Source organism: Thermobia domestica, chromosome 9 (assembly GCF_964235325.1).
Source record: "Thermobia domestica chromosome 9, izTheDome1.hap1.1, whole genome shotgun sequence".
NCBI lineage: Eukaryota > Metazoa > Arthropoda > Insecta > Zygentoma > Lepismatidae > Thermobia > Thermobia domestica.
In genome coordinates this window covers 179,364,137-179,378,740 of record NC_137462.1, presented here as the reverse complement: position 1 = coordinate 179,378,740, position 14,604 = coordinate 179,364,137, and the positions used below count along the sequence as shown (strand labels likewise).

General features: G+C 34.5%; 1 protein-coding gene across 2 annotated transcripts in view; it reads left to right on the top strand.

Annotated features, from left to right (window-relative positions):
- The window catches only part of GPHR (Golgi pH regulator), a 92,941-nt gene that overhangs the window by 55,757 nt on the left and 22,580 nt on the right, over positions 1–14,604 (top strand). Inside the window, exons 4-5 of one of the 2 annotated variants that reach the window (XM_081725541.1) lie at positions 6,379–6,567; positions 8,678–8,859. In XM_081725541.1, coding sequence (XP_081581667.1) covers positions 6,379–6,567; positions 8,678–8,859 — 371 coding nt within the window. Of the gene's footprint in view, positions 1–6,367; positions 6,568–8,677; positions 8,860–14,604 lie in introns of both variants that reach the window. The other variant, XM_081725540.1, reaches the window with a different exon arrangement.

Here is a 14,604-nt window from a genome sequence, read left to right as displayed (position 1 = left end):
CACCACCAGTAATCAAGTTGCTTCAAACATAAATAATTAACATTGCCCACAAGCTGTAAGTAAATGCCTGATAGTTGAATAGCGGATATAGCTCAAACTCAATTACCAAATTAATTAGCATATAATAACAAGACGCATTATAATGTAGTAGTGCAACAGAAGAATAGGAAATGTAGAATTTGATTTCAAACATTATATGGTTTGAATGTAAAATTTCTTAACGTGTCAGCGTGGTGCAAAGGTGAAGGTCCATAGTTAGTTCAGATTCGGTGGTTTTGTTTGGAGAGGGTTCAAACGGAACCATCTCCTTTGTCTCTGATTTCCATATTAGGCGAAAAATTGAGGTGTTCGGAAACGCCACATTCACATCAATCAAAAGATCTAGAAGAAACATATCATGTACCTCTAGGGATATAGACCTCAAAAGATTGTCCAAGAACGACCTCAGTTGGAGTGAAATCATACGACATGAAAATTCCATTTTAGCAGAAACAAAGTAGAAAATAAAATTCATGCATGAGGAAATGTTCAGGTGGATGGCATCAGGAGTAGATCTTCCTGGTAAAATCACGAACTGGAAGACAAACAATGACCTGGCAGTCGCTGATCTGCTGGCGCACGGCGGCCTGACACGTAGAGAATTACAAAGAGACGCGTAACGTTAGGTAAAATAGCAAAAGTTATGAGAGGTGCTTAACAAAGAATGCAGAGTAAACAATACCGAGAGAGGAAGGAACTCTGCTATTGCATTAAGTTAATGAATATCAAAAGAATTATACATAGTACTTCAAAATGAAGCTCAAAACTACGTTAATATGATTAAAAACAATAATAATTCGTGAATAATAAAACCGATAAAATCCATAAACGGTGATAGCGAGAATCGAACACACATTCACTGCAGGTAACATTTTATATCATACAACACAATGGCGAAAGTTTCACAGAGGGGAATTTACAATATATATACATGTCACCGAATGTCGTACATCTAGAATGGTAGGATACATTTCTTGAATATAAAAATATGTTCTGAGGGTATATGTTCTAATTGGGATACTTGTGGAAAGATCTTTAACATAAATTAAACATAACTTCCTTACAAGGCTGTCTATATTCTTTATTATAAACATAGATAACGTAACATAATTTGTTATCTCTACCAATCAAGAATCATTTTTTCATTTTTCATTAAAATTCAAAATATATGTCCATTGTTGTGACAATTTTAAACTCTAAACACAAAAAATACATTGTTATTTAATCTTTATATTTCTTTTAACATATATTAACTAAATTAAATACTAATTAACTATCTAAATATTGAAATTTTCTACCTAATATTGAATACTAAATTTTCTACCTGAACATTGATTACTACTTAACAACGTGAATATTAAAAAACATAAATAAAATTTAACCCTATATTGTCCTTATATTCTACTTTTCTTCTTTCTTCTTTCTTCCCTTTTCAAAATGTCCTCCCATTCTTCATTAATACTCAAACCACTATTCAAGTTCATAGCTTTAACGTACACTTCTTTTATCCTCTTCGCTTCTTTCCACTTCCTAACCAGTTGTCTCCCTTCATATTCCAATATTTTCGCTCCTTCCCAGTTTACTTCGTGGCCTGTTTCATCTGCGTGCTTGTAAATGGCATTCGTGTCTCTCTTCAATCTTACATCATTTATATGCTGTTTTAAACGTTCTTGCATTCTCTTCTTGGTTTCTCCTATATACACCTGATCACACATCCCACACGGTACTTCATATATCACTCCTTTCTTACATAATTCCGCTGACGTTCTCATCTTCTTTTTCTTGATGATATCTATTATCTTCATTCCTCCTTGCCTGTACGTCTTAATACCTTCTCTCTTAAGAATTCTTCTTATCTCCTCTGATATCACTCCTGCACTTTCAATACCATGCCATCTTTTCTCTTGTCCTCTTCTTTCTCTTCTTCTTTCTCTTTTTTTATTTAATTTAGTTAATATATGTTAAAAGAAATATAAAGATTAAATAACAATGTATTATTTCTGTTAAGAGTTTAAAATTGTCACAACAATGGACATATATTTTGAATTTTAATGAAAAATGAAAAAACGATTCTTGATTGGTAGAGATAACAAATTATGTTACGTTATCTATGATTTCAGTTGAAATAGTAGTCTGAAGAAGGAAGTGATATACTTCCGAAACTGTAACATTTCTCGTTAATTTATAATAAAGAATATAGACAGCCTTGTAAGAAAGTTACGTTTAATTTATGTTTAAGATGGACACAAGGCCTTTTTATTTAAAAAAAAAAAAAAAAAATCTTTGTGTAAACCAAGAAGGTAGTAGGATAGTACAGTGATTCCCAAGTGGTGTGTCGCGAAATTTTAGAACATAAGGCTCTTTTCATCTTTTATACTCCGCAGCTATTGTATCTCTGCCTCCTACAGTCAACAGTTTCACGGAGACAGGAGATACGGAACAGTTTTCTCGCCGTACGCTGTCACATTGGCGACAGCAACATAAAAATTACAGGACATTTAACATCACAGTTTGGCGGGACATTGGACACAGATGAGAAAGAAGTAAAATACCTGCTTGCTAGTACTGTGTGTTATAAAAATATACTTGAAGAGTACGGGAAGATGACCATGAAAATCACATTTTCATTCTTCAGAGATAACAGCGTTTTATAATTTGAAACGCTAGGTCTGTATCTTGTCTTTGTTTATCCTGGCGATGGCCAGAAAATTTCATTCGTATTACCCGGCTCCGGATTCAGTGAGAATCAAGTACCCGTTTGCAGAACCGAGAGTCGGATACCCAGTTCCAGAACTGAAAATGGGGTACCCGGTTCCAAAACAGACTGGGTCCATTATTATCTGAGGCCCTTGTATTTCAGGATCCGGTTCTAGTTGACCCTAGCTCGTTCCCAAATGCGTTATGATTGTATCATGGAACGTTGTGTGACAAGAAGTGCAGATATTGTTAATACATTTCCTGCACATATTGTTAATATATCAGAGCCTTATCACTGGAATCAAAACACAACTACGAAATCCAAATTGTTACCGTTCTTTTTCAGTAGGAAATTGGGTTTTCATCGTTTATTCAGCAGATAAGACATTCATCGTTCTTCCATCTACCGTGCTTTTCAAAAACATATTTTACATAGAACTCCAAACTTTTCTGTGATTACCCTTCATTCTTTAAAAGTAATAATGCTTATACTTTACCGTTAAGGTGTTTTTTTTTTTTTTTTTTCATTCATTTGGAATGGAAAGCTAATTGAAAATGAGATTTTTATTTCTTATTCCTTCTAGTTGTAAGAAATCAATCAATAAAAATAGTAGTGTAAAAGTATGACAGCGATGTGCAACTATCGAATAATGTATTCAGGAGGTAATTTCAGGTTTAGCCAGGAATATGGGATAAGAATATCCACCGACGTAAGAATTCCATGTTTTCCATTTGTATATTAGTATACAGTTTGTTAAAAAGCATGTGTTTCTCAAACTCAAGAGGAAAGGGACAGTAGTCCCCTGCCCCCTCCAAATTACGTTTCTGAATGTACGTACCTGTGTCATTTTTTTCTCTTGATTGTAAGGCTCATTCCAGTTTCCTACAACAGCTTTTTTAAGTGAGGAGAGAAATGGAAGCCTGATTCCAGATTCGTGCAATAACGAAACACACTTCCTCGAACAATTTCTTTTTCAAGTTTGCATCAGAATATTCTTGAACATTTTTCTATTTCTTCAATTAGCGTATCACTAACCGAAGACATCCTGGCTTCCATTACACACTCATTTTTGTTTCTCTCTCTCTTTGTTTACTTATTACACACCGGTTTTATCACTGGTGTCCGTCCTGTCTTTTACTTCTATGCATTTTGAGCTGTTGCGCAACTGTCTCAGCTATCGCCTACCTGTCTTTCTGCTTGGAGACATCTTGGCGACTTTTCTGTCGCCGCAGTGTGCGTGCTCCCGTAAGACTCAATGCATTTAGTCAAGGCGACAAAACAGTTGCTTCAGAAACTGTTTCCAGTTTGTGGTAGGCGCAAAGATCATGAAGCATTTAAAAATTACTTAAAATGAGTTTTGAGACATACTATGCCAATCACCGCTTCCAGTGAGAGCAACAATGCTCAATACTACGTAGATTCACTATTTCAGAGAAACTTACAGTCTTACATTAATATAATCTATATTATAAAATTGACAGTGATTATGTTTGTTACTCCTAATCTCTTAAACCACCCGACCGCTCTTCATCAAATTTGTAATATTCATGAGGTTCGGGCCTGGGAATGTTTTTATAATTTCATTTTGACGGTAAAACTTAGAGTTGGGGGAGGAGGGAGAATTATAAAAAAAAAATAAATAAAACTTAAGAACTCTTAAACCAAACGACCAATCTCGATCACAATTTCAACATATATATGAGATTCGTGCCTGGGATATATTTTATCATTTCACTTTGACGGAGCAACGTAGGAGAGGGGGAGATATACAAAAATCAATATATACAAAAATAGAAGTGACTGTGCTCGTGAGTTAGGAACTCTTGAACAACCCGATCGATCTCAAACTTTCAACATAGATCAGGTTCGAACTTGGGATTTTTTTTTATTATTTTACTTCGACGGTAGATCTTAGGAGAGGGGAGGAGGGGAAATATATGAAAATGAATAAAACTTAATAACTCTTGAACCACCCGACCCATCTCGATCAAACTTTCAACATAGATAAAATTCAGGCCTGGTGTATATTTTTGTCATTTCACTTTTACGGTACAACTTAGAGAAGGGGGAGAGGGAAGATGTATGTAAAAAAAACAAATATAAAAGTGACTCTTTGTGACTTCATCACGCTTAAACCACTCGACCGATTTTAATCAAATTTTCAACGTAGATGAGGTTCGGACCTGACGTGGCTTTTATCGTATCTCTTTGACAGTAGAACTTAGGGTGGGGAAGGGGAGGGGAGAAATGTATAAAAATAAATAAAACTCTTGAACTACCCGACCAATCTCGATGAAATTTTCATCATAGATGAGGTTCGGGACTGGAAAGTTTTTTATACTTTTACTTTGATGGTAGAACCTATGGAAGAGGGAGATTTGTATATAAAAATAAATAAAAATAACTCTTGAACCACCCGACCGATGTCTATATCAAATTTTCAACATAGATGAGGTTCGAGCCTCGGACGATTTTTATCATTCTACTTTGACGCTGCAACGTAGGGGTGGGGGAGAGGGATATATATATATATATATATATATATATATATATATATATATATATATATAAAAGAAGTGTCTTTGTGACCATCACTCTTGAAGCACCCGACCGACCTCGATCAAATTCTCAACATAGATGAAGTTCGGACCTGAGATGATCTTTGCCATATCACTTTGACGGTAATAGTTTTCGGAGTCGCTGAGAAAAACAGTAACACTTCTGATGCTGTTTAAATTCAAATTCAGCTCGAGGGATAATAATATATATATAAATGATCGAAAATGACGAATTGTGTCGAATCCATAGTTTTCATGATCGCAGACTTGAACAGTGAGTGACACTTCTGATCCCGTTTAGATCCAAATTTTGCACCGCAACTCAGAGGAGTTGGCGGAAGGAGTTAGGTAAAAATGATCGAAAATGAGCATTATCAGTGTCGAATGCATGGTTTTCGGGGCCACTGAGATGAACAGTAACACTTCCGATGCCGTGCCTCGCAACATGGGAAGACGAAGGGTGAGATTATATATATATATATATATAATCATCGAAAACGACCTATATTAGTGCCGAATCCATAGTTTTCGAGGTAGCTGAGATGAATAGTGACACTTCCGATGCCGTTTAAATATAAATGCAGTCACGCAGCATGGAGGAAGAGGAGTGAGGAGACATATAAAAATGATCGAAAATAGCCGATATCAGAGAGCACTTTAGTAATAGTAAAAAGTGACTGACTAATAGAACATATTACTAATTTTTTCTCTTAATTTAACCCAGTGAAGCGGGTAATTGATGCTAGTTTATACTATTATTAATTTAAAAAATAAGTAAGTGTATCGCGATGTTGTAGGCGTTCAATGAAGTGTGTCAACAGCCAAAAAAGATTAGGAATCATTGGCATAATATAATGCAGGATAATAGGGAGGTGAGTAGCTTGATTGATTAGCGTATTACAAGACAGGATCTAATTTGCGAGCTTTTGATTGTGGGATGATAAACTTTTGTATTACTGAAGTCAGTTATCTAGTTAATATAAAGTGTGTGTTTTCATGTGGAACACTATGTAAATATCATTATTGTAGTTTTCTTACGCATACTTTGAAGATAGCAACTCAACTTTCGTAGGCCTGTTACAGCGGCTGACATTCTCTCAATAGAGAAAAAATTGATGCAGACAATGGACATGATATTGATTAAAAAGAAGAGAATTGCATTAGCAGAAAAGGGCACAGTGGTTGACGGACATCAAAACAATCGGGAGAAAGGCAGCAGTATCTGGGGCATTTTGAAAACTGTAACGTCAGTGACGAAGACTGGAGGAGAAAGTATCCTTTTGAAACAAAAGTAATGCATAGTATAGGAATTAGGTGTTCAAATAAATACTTTGAGAAAGTTGTGCATATTTCTTCTAAGAGTTACTCTTATAATAGTGAGTAAGAACAGATCTCTACAATTTTTTATGTAGTTCTTAAGGTGTGTAAAAGTATTGTACTTGGAGAGTTAGTTGTGTCTGGTGTGATTTGTTATATATATATATATATATATATATATATATATATATATATATATATATATATATATATATATATACGTGATTTGATCATCTAGAGAAAACCCTTTGCCATTATTATTCGTACCTATTCAGGTGGTGGTAGTAAATACGAATGTATCTATAACTACCATCATTGATAAATATGAAACATAAAAGAAAATTGCTATTCTTGGAGGAGAGGCACTTACTTATCGGAAGCTGCTGTCGGTCGATTGGAGGTTAACCTCCTTTTTCAAGATCGAAGCTATATGATACTGTATTCACTTGTACTAATCTTGGTATATGTATGACATATACCAAGATTAGTCCAAGTGAACATTTGTAATCATGAGTAAGTTTAGTTCCTTTAATTGTTATATGATATTGTATCTACCGCTTAAAATGGAATCTCAACCATTATTCAGGTTTATCGTAGGCAAGTAGTTCCACGGGAGATCAAACCTGACACCACATGTACAAAACGAAGCGCGTGCATTAGTCTTTGATCTTCAGGAGACTTACGGTAGATGTGCCTTTCGAAGCAAAATAATCCGTTATTTTCTATCCACACCGTCGAATTTGTTGATAATGCCCTCTTGATTCAGGGTCTGACTCTTTGAGCAGAGGATGTTGTTTTGCCAAGAAGTTGATGACCCATTCGGCTACGCAAGCTGTTAGCGACGCATCCATGAAACCATGCGCTTTCTTGAAACTCAAGTCACCATAGGCCCATTTCATTTTCAGATCGTACAGGGGATGCCCGTTGATCACCTTCAATTTGTATGAAAAAAATGTATATGTTAAAAGTATGCGTGGCCGTTATGCCACAATAAAATACTTTTGATCTCGGGTGATTTGCAACAGTGTGACAGGCTCTTGAAGAATCACCAGATTGAGTTACTTTTGCAGAAAATTGAAGTTAAAATATCAAGATGTTATGAAAAAATATGAAAAAGTGATGGAAACCTTTTCTATTTTTTTATTGTATTCTGTGCTTTCCAAGCTTTCAAACCAAACAGTCATGAGAGGAGAAACATAAAATATTAAAAGAAATTTTAAACTTGGAAAGAAAATACGTTATGCATGTAATTTGGAAATTCCCTGTGTCCAAACGAAGAAACAAAAGATTTGTTTTTTGCACGGAGCAAATATTACGGAAACATGAGATTTCATGAAAAATATTAATTCTATTCTATCTATACACTGCAGGTGAGAATATGCCATAAAAAATTGACATTTACAGATATTGACGAGTTTCAAAGAGCAGTGTCTCAAAAGCTCCCACTTCGATTCGCATAAAAGTTACCCACAGCATACGTACAACATTGTTCTACAATCCTGTGAAGATAGGCTTCGCATTATTTTTATGTGGAAGAAGATATTACGTTTTACCTTACCATGTGTAAGGTGGTATGTAATAGTAAAGTGTAGTGAAGCAAGTGTATGATTGGCAACACTGTTTTTGATTTGAATTCCATATACAAGTTGTGTATATCATACAGCACATATATGAGTACATTTAGTGTCAACGAACAGGTTCAATAATTACGAAGACCATAAGAAATAGAATAACTAGCAAAGCGATACTCGGGAACAATTATAAATTAAATGCGTTTTTTTTTTAAAGTTATTTAATTGTAAATGGGAATAGACTTCTGAAATGCAGTCTTCAAGTTGACATTTGTATTTGTACTGTGTTGATTCAGAATCATTTGACATAACTCTCATTTGTACGTATCTAAGTAAAACACCATAATAAACATTAAGGAATTTGCAGTTTCAATTTCTTGTTGAATATTCCGTACTAACTTATTTTGATACAAACAGATGTGCATTTTTTCTTACAGCGATGTTAAGGCATATATTAGGTAATATTCTGTAGTTGTTCCTTAACTAGAAATCAGATATTCCTCAGTTAAAGCAAGATATTGCTGCATTAGAAGAGTTAAGTCGGCAATTGTTTCTGGAGTCGCATGATATGCACAATATGCAAGAGAGACTGGAATGGGCTAAAACTTGGCAGGGAAAGTACTTTAACTTTCTTGGATACTTCTTTTCTTTATATTGTCTGTGGAAGATATTTATAGTAAGTAGTATGGTATATGCAATAAAGATAATGTCTGGTATATTATTCTTAATAATAAAACTGAATTTATTATGCCTTTATATTTAGTTTGTGAAAATTTTAAAGAATTTTTCTGTTCCCTTAATCGGTGACGAAGTACGGAAGAAAAGTAACTCCAGAACAAAACTCACATCCCTAATAGTCAAAATTAAATGCATAGATTTTATCGTGGCCAACGAAGGAAACAGAAGGGTTCTTGAAAAGTTTCGTAGGATACATATACGGGCATGATAAAGCCAGTTTTATTAGTAGTGGTCTATATTCTAAATCGAATTCAGTTTATCTTCAACAAAATACGCATCAGCTTTTCCCTGTAATTGTGATGTTTTAGTAAATTAGGGTGTATATATATATTCTTTAAGATAGACTTTTTAAGATATATATATTCTTTAAGTTAGAGCTTTAAACATTAAGATAGCTTTAAAAAATGAGAACTTGGTAAAATAAATTAGTAGACTGAAGATGGAAAAAGGACTAATAATAGTATGCAAATTTATAAACACAAATAGATTAAATGCAAGTTTGTCAGCGATACACGATGTAATGTTATGTTGAGCATAATCATGCAGAAAGTGTAGAACGGTGCGGACATCCTTTAACACATTTCCTGTCGTAATCGGCCTTAGTCGATCCAAAGTTTTAGTGTGATCATTCTGCTGTTTCAGCTTAAATCATGGTAAGTTATTATTTCAATCCAGGTGAACTCTCTTCGATGAAGTTTGTGGTGAGATATTTGTTTCCATCTACTATTGTATTACATACAAGGGTAGGATTTTTAGTAATGGCAACACTGTTATACATATACTCGGGAACAAAGCGATTCATCATAATTCATACCAGCGGTTGGTTAGATGCCGATCACAGAACTCTCCTGCCTTTCCCTCTATACGCGCGCAGCGCCAACAGTTAGAAGGCAGTTCTGAGTAAGTGCTCGTGGACTACTGTCACGCTGCGTGAGTGCTCGCGGAATAGTCATGTTTACGAAGCAACGTCAGGAGCTGGTCGAAAATTGAATGCGCTTGAAGTGGGAATGAAAAACAGTTCTACGAAGTATTGCAAGATGTTTGCGGTGCAAGTGCGTTATCATACCGCACAGTAGCAAGGTAGGTCAAAGCCTTTAATGATGGATGACAAAATGTCACAGACATGCCTCGCTCCGGCCATCCTCCTGTAAGTGAAGATGTGCAGAATGTAAACGCGGTAGTGCTAGTGGATCGGAACACCACGATTCGTCAATTGGTCAACGATACAGGACTAGCGCATTCGACTGTGCTGAAAATTCTGAAGAAGAACCTGGGATTGCGTAAAATCGCCTCAAGGTGGGTTCCACATGATCTGACTGAACAACACAAGTGGCTGCGATGTGATGCCGCTCGAACACACTTGGAGCGGTATCAACGTGAAGGTGAGGCCTTTTTACGGCAAATCATTGCTATTGATGAGACCTGGGCCAAAGCATATGAACCACAACTGAAATAGCATCATCCTGGGTCACTGAGAAAAACAACAGTTCGGAATACCCCAACGAATGTGAAAGCTATGCTCATCATTGCATACGACTGGGATGGTGTAATCATAAACCATACCGTCCCCCAAGGGCACATCATTAGTGCAGAGTACTACTGCAATTTTTTTTTCCAAAACAATCTGCCAGCAGCTGTAAGACGAAAACGACGCCACTTCATGAAGAACCCATCCATCATTCTGCATGACAGCAGATGCGGACACTGATTTGTTACATCGTTGGGACTGGGAAGGGCTGTATCACCTCACCATATTCTCCAGATTTAAGTCCCTAAGACTATGACCTCTTCCCGAAGATGAAGGAACCACTTCGTGGGACACGCTTCCGTACAGTTAATGATCTCCTCCGGGCGACCGATCGTTCCATCCGCACTATCCAAAGATTAGGCACTGCCAACGGCTTTCAGCGGCTTCCACATTGCTGGGAACGCATGATTCATAATGCTGGTGATTACATCGAGGGCCTGTAAAACTTAGAACCTTGTAAGTACTCTACTTCTCAAGATATACCGTTGTTGCCATTACTAAAAATCCAACCCTTGTAATTATAGTGTTCTGTAGTGTGCATCATTCAATGAATGAAAGTAACTTACTTACTATCCCGCAAAAAATGAACTTCAACACACGCTGATAAGTAGCTTTCAAACAACAGTATCCATGTTTTATCCAAATTTACATAGTTAGGAATAATTTTGGATTATTTGTTTCAGCGAAAATTAGTTTGAAAAGTTCCTGATGTCCATATGTTTTTTGGAGGTTCTTCCGTTTCCTTGTACATTCTCATTCCACTAGTTCTTATTCACTTGTAGTAATCAGCGTATTCCTTTAGCCGAAAATATAAACATGGGACGTAACATATTAATTTCATTTTTAATCATGGGATGGTGTCATGCAATTAGGCTACATCTAAGCATATTATTCTTTCCTTTGTATTCTTAATTTTATTATTCATTTGAAACTATATTGAAAAAAAAAATGTGTATTTTGTTTATTTTATTAATCTCGTGTCAGAATAACATAGAATAAGCTCTCATTTTGTAACAAGCAATAATTTTCTGTTAGAAATAGCCTCTATATTAATAATTTTAATTTATGTCAGTTTTATCAGTTACTACAATCAAGTTTTATTAATGTAATACGGTTTCTCGCGGAAACATGAGACGTAAAATTGAATTTAATTTTCAAGCATAGGGTATTATTATTATTATTATTATTATTATTATTATTATTATTATTATTATTATTATTAAGTTTACGTGGCAACATAAAGGATACCACACTAGTGTACATCCATGCTCCTTGACACATGTTTCGATAATAGCTTTTTTCCCTCGTAGAACTGCGATTTTTATTTTTATTTTATTTTTTTAAAATCAGAAATTGAGTATTAGTATTATTTAGGCGAAAATATTTCATATGGAAAAAACTTATTAGTAAAATGATGTTCTGAAGTACATAACAACCAGCAGACATGTAATTACTCTCTCTCAAAACATCATATTTTATTTTAAAATGCCATTGGAATTCCATTTTATTTAAAAATAACTGGTAAATAAGAATCCGTCGTTGTAAAATACAGTATTAAAAGACCACTAACTCTCCTCTTGAAGTGAATAATGAAAAACTTCACTGGCTACGACGAAAATGTGCGTAAGAAAAAAATAGAAGTTAATAAAAAAATTACTCAGAACCGCTTGCTTTCAAACCAAACTATTGGTATCAATAAGGAATATTTCATTCAACAAAAATGTGATGGTAATATTCCTACATATGCATTAAAGAAGAAGAATAAAAGAAGTATTGGCACTGAAATTAATGAATGAGCATGTTACGTACTCCAAGAAAAGCAATGCAACTATATCAGAATTATCGAAACACCTTAACTCTTCGAAACACAATATTCAGGATTTCCAGGTACAACACAAGTCTTCATCATTAATTGAGAAAATGTTTGAAAAATTTTACAGAGATTTAAAGGATCTTAAAGCTGGATTCGGAAAAGAATCAATTTAGCCAGATTAGGATGTGATAACATGTTTTATTATTATTATTATATATAGAAGGATCACCATTATTAACAAATTGGCACTTGTGTTGTGTTTATAGAGAGATTGAAACATTATTACAAATTTCATTAACAAGAAGTCATTTACATTAATAATGACAAAAGTAAATTACCTGTGTAATGATTACAAGGTACGTTTTATTCATATTTACAACACTTATCAATCCTCTAATAGACAACACAAATGAAATACACAGTTACGTTCTTTAAGCCAAAGGAGACGGATAATTAATGAGAGTCACTATGAAAGAATTGCTGGAATGAAAATATATGAGGAAACAGAAGAACTCGGATACGATGTTATCCATCACAAATTTACATGACCTAGTATCAAACCGAACCCGTCGCACTGAGCCACTGTCCTTCCATTTACTCGTCAAGAATGTAAAAAAGAAATGGATTTGCAGTACAACAATGAGCGTAATACCTGGAAACAGTGACAGGGTTCTTACAAATCTGGAAATCAAGGAAAGAGAAATGGCATGAAAAAATCAGGGAAAATGGTACTTAATTTGAAAATCATGGAACATTGGGGAATTTGCATAGGACGTGATTTTTATTTCTTCGTTCGTTTTGCTTACTTGCTGAGATAAGCCGATAATTCAAACACGGGAGCAAAGAAGCAAGTATAAGTAATTACGTTTCTTAGTAGTATCATTTAACGATTGTTTTTACATTTTAATGTTTTGTACGAGATAACTTTTATTATTATTATTTATTTATTTTTACATTTAACAAATTTGTAAGAAAATTATTATAATAATTTTGAAATACTGAGTAGATAAACATAATTATTATTGTTAGTAGATTTTATATAGCGCTACGTAGCTGTTACCGGTATAATATGTTATTTATCTTTCTTTTTTACATTTCAACATTTAAATATTTTTTGTACATGTAGCGTAAATAATAAGTTTTAAAAAATTGAACAAAAAATGGAGGTAGAGAATTGGCATGGGCAGCTGTAATTATACCCTCCCCCAATTTTTTATTATACTATACCTTTAAATACTTCAATATCCTACCTTTATGAAATTTGAGGAAAAAAATAAATGTCTCATTAAAGTAATTAATTTTGTGTGTTTTTGTCTACGGCGTTGTTGAGGAGGTTTTTTTTTTTTTTTTCTTTTCTTTTTTAACTGACTGAAGTAATATCTTGAAACTTTTCGGAAAATCTGAGGTTACAGCTGCTCGTTAGGAAAAAGGGTGACCATTGAAAAAAAAATAAGTAAAAGCTATTCCATTTCATGTGTATTAACTTAAAGATGTCTTATAAAATTTGTTCAGGAGCTCAAATAGCAATTCATTGGTTAGATTACGTGTGTTGTTATATGAAATCGTTTTATTTCTAGGTTCTAATTTGGGGGTGTAGAGCGAGAGGTACAATAATTAAATCTCATATATCAAACTTAGAAAGAGCTTTAATAGAGTTAGTTTTTAATGTGAATTTATGTGTCTGTGAATGAATTATCTTATGCACTTGGTAAGCCTAGCACAAACAGATTTCTCTGACACATACCTGGTATGTTCTGATAAGGATGAAGCTTCCATTTCCATGCTATTGATTACTACTCAACTCCGACCCTGATGTGGTTCTAGTTGGTGGCGAATTATTACCTCGGAGACAGAGTATTGATGACTAGTAGTTCTTTCCTAGTCGAATAGTGGTTATGCCGAACACCCACTGTTTCGATGGTGTTAAACTTGAAAGAAGTAGAGAACTTTTCGTTATGTCGATGATGACGATAGCTAGAGATGCTGAACCAACTCCATGAACTACCTAAACTGCATGAACTCCCAAATCTGTCGGAACTCCCCTTTCTTGAAATTACCTAATCTTTTATATCAGTATCTTTGCTGAGGTTAATAATCTAATAGCTCGAGGACGTAACGTAAAGCCACGTGCAGTAATAATAAAGTATTCCGAGTCCGGGTTCCAGAAGTTCCAGGACAAGTTTCGGAATTTAGATAGAAAGAAGTACAGAATTTGTGCTAGCTTTTAGTAATGAGTTAAATTATGTAAGCAAAGCTGTTATAAGCGCATAAGACAAATTCACATACATTATTGTATAACAGTTACATCGTGGTCTAATTCTTCAGATACAATTGTTTATAAG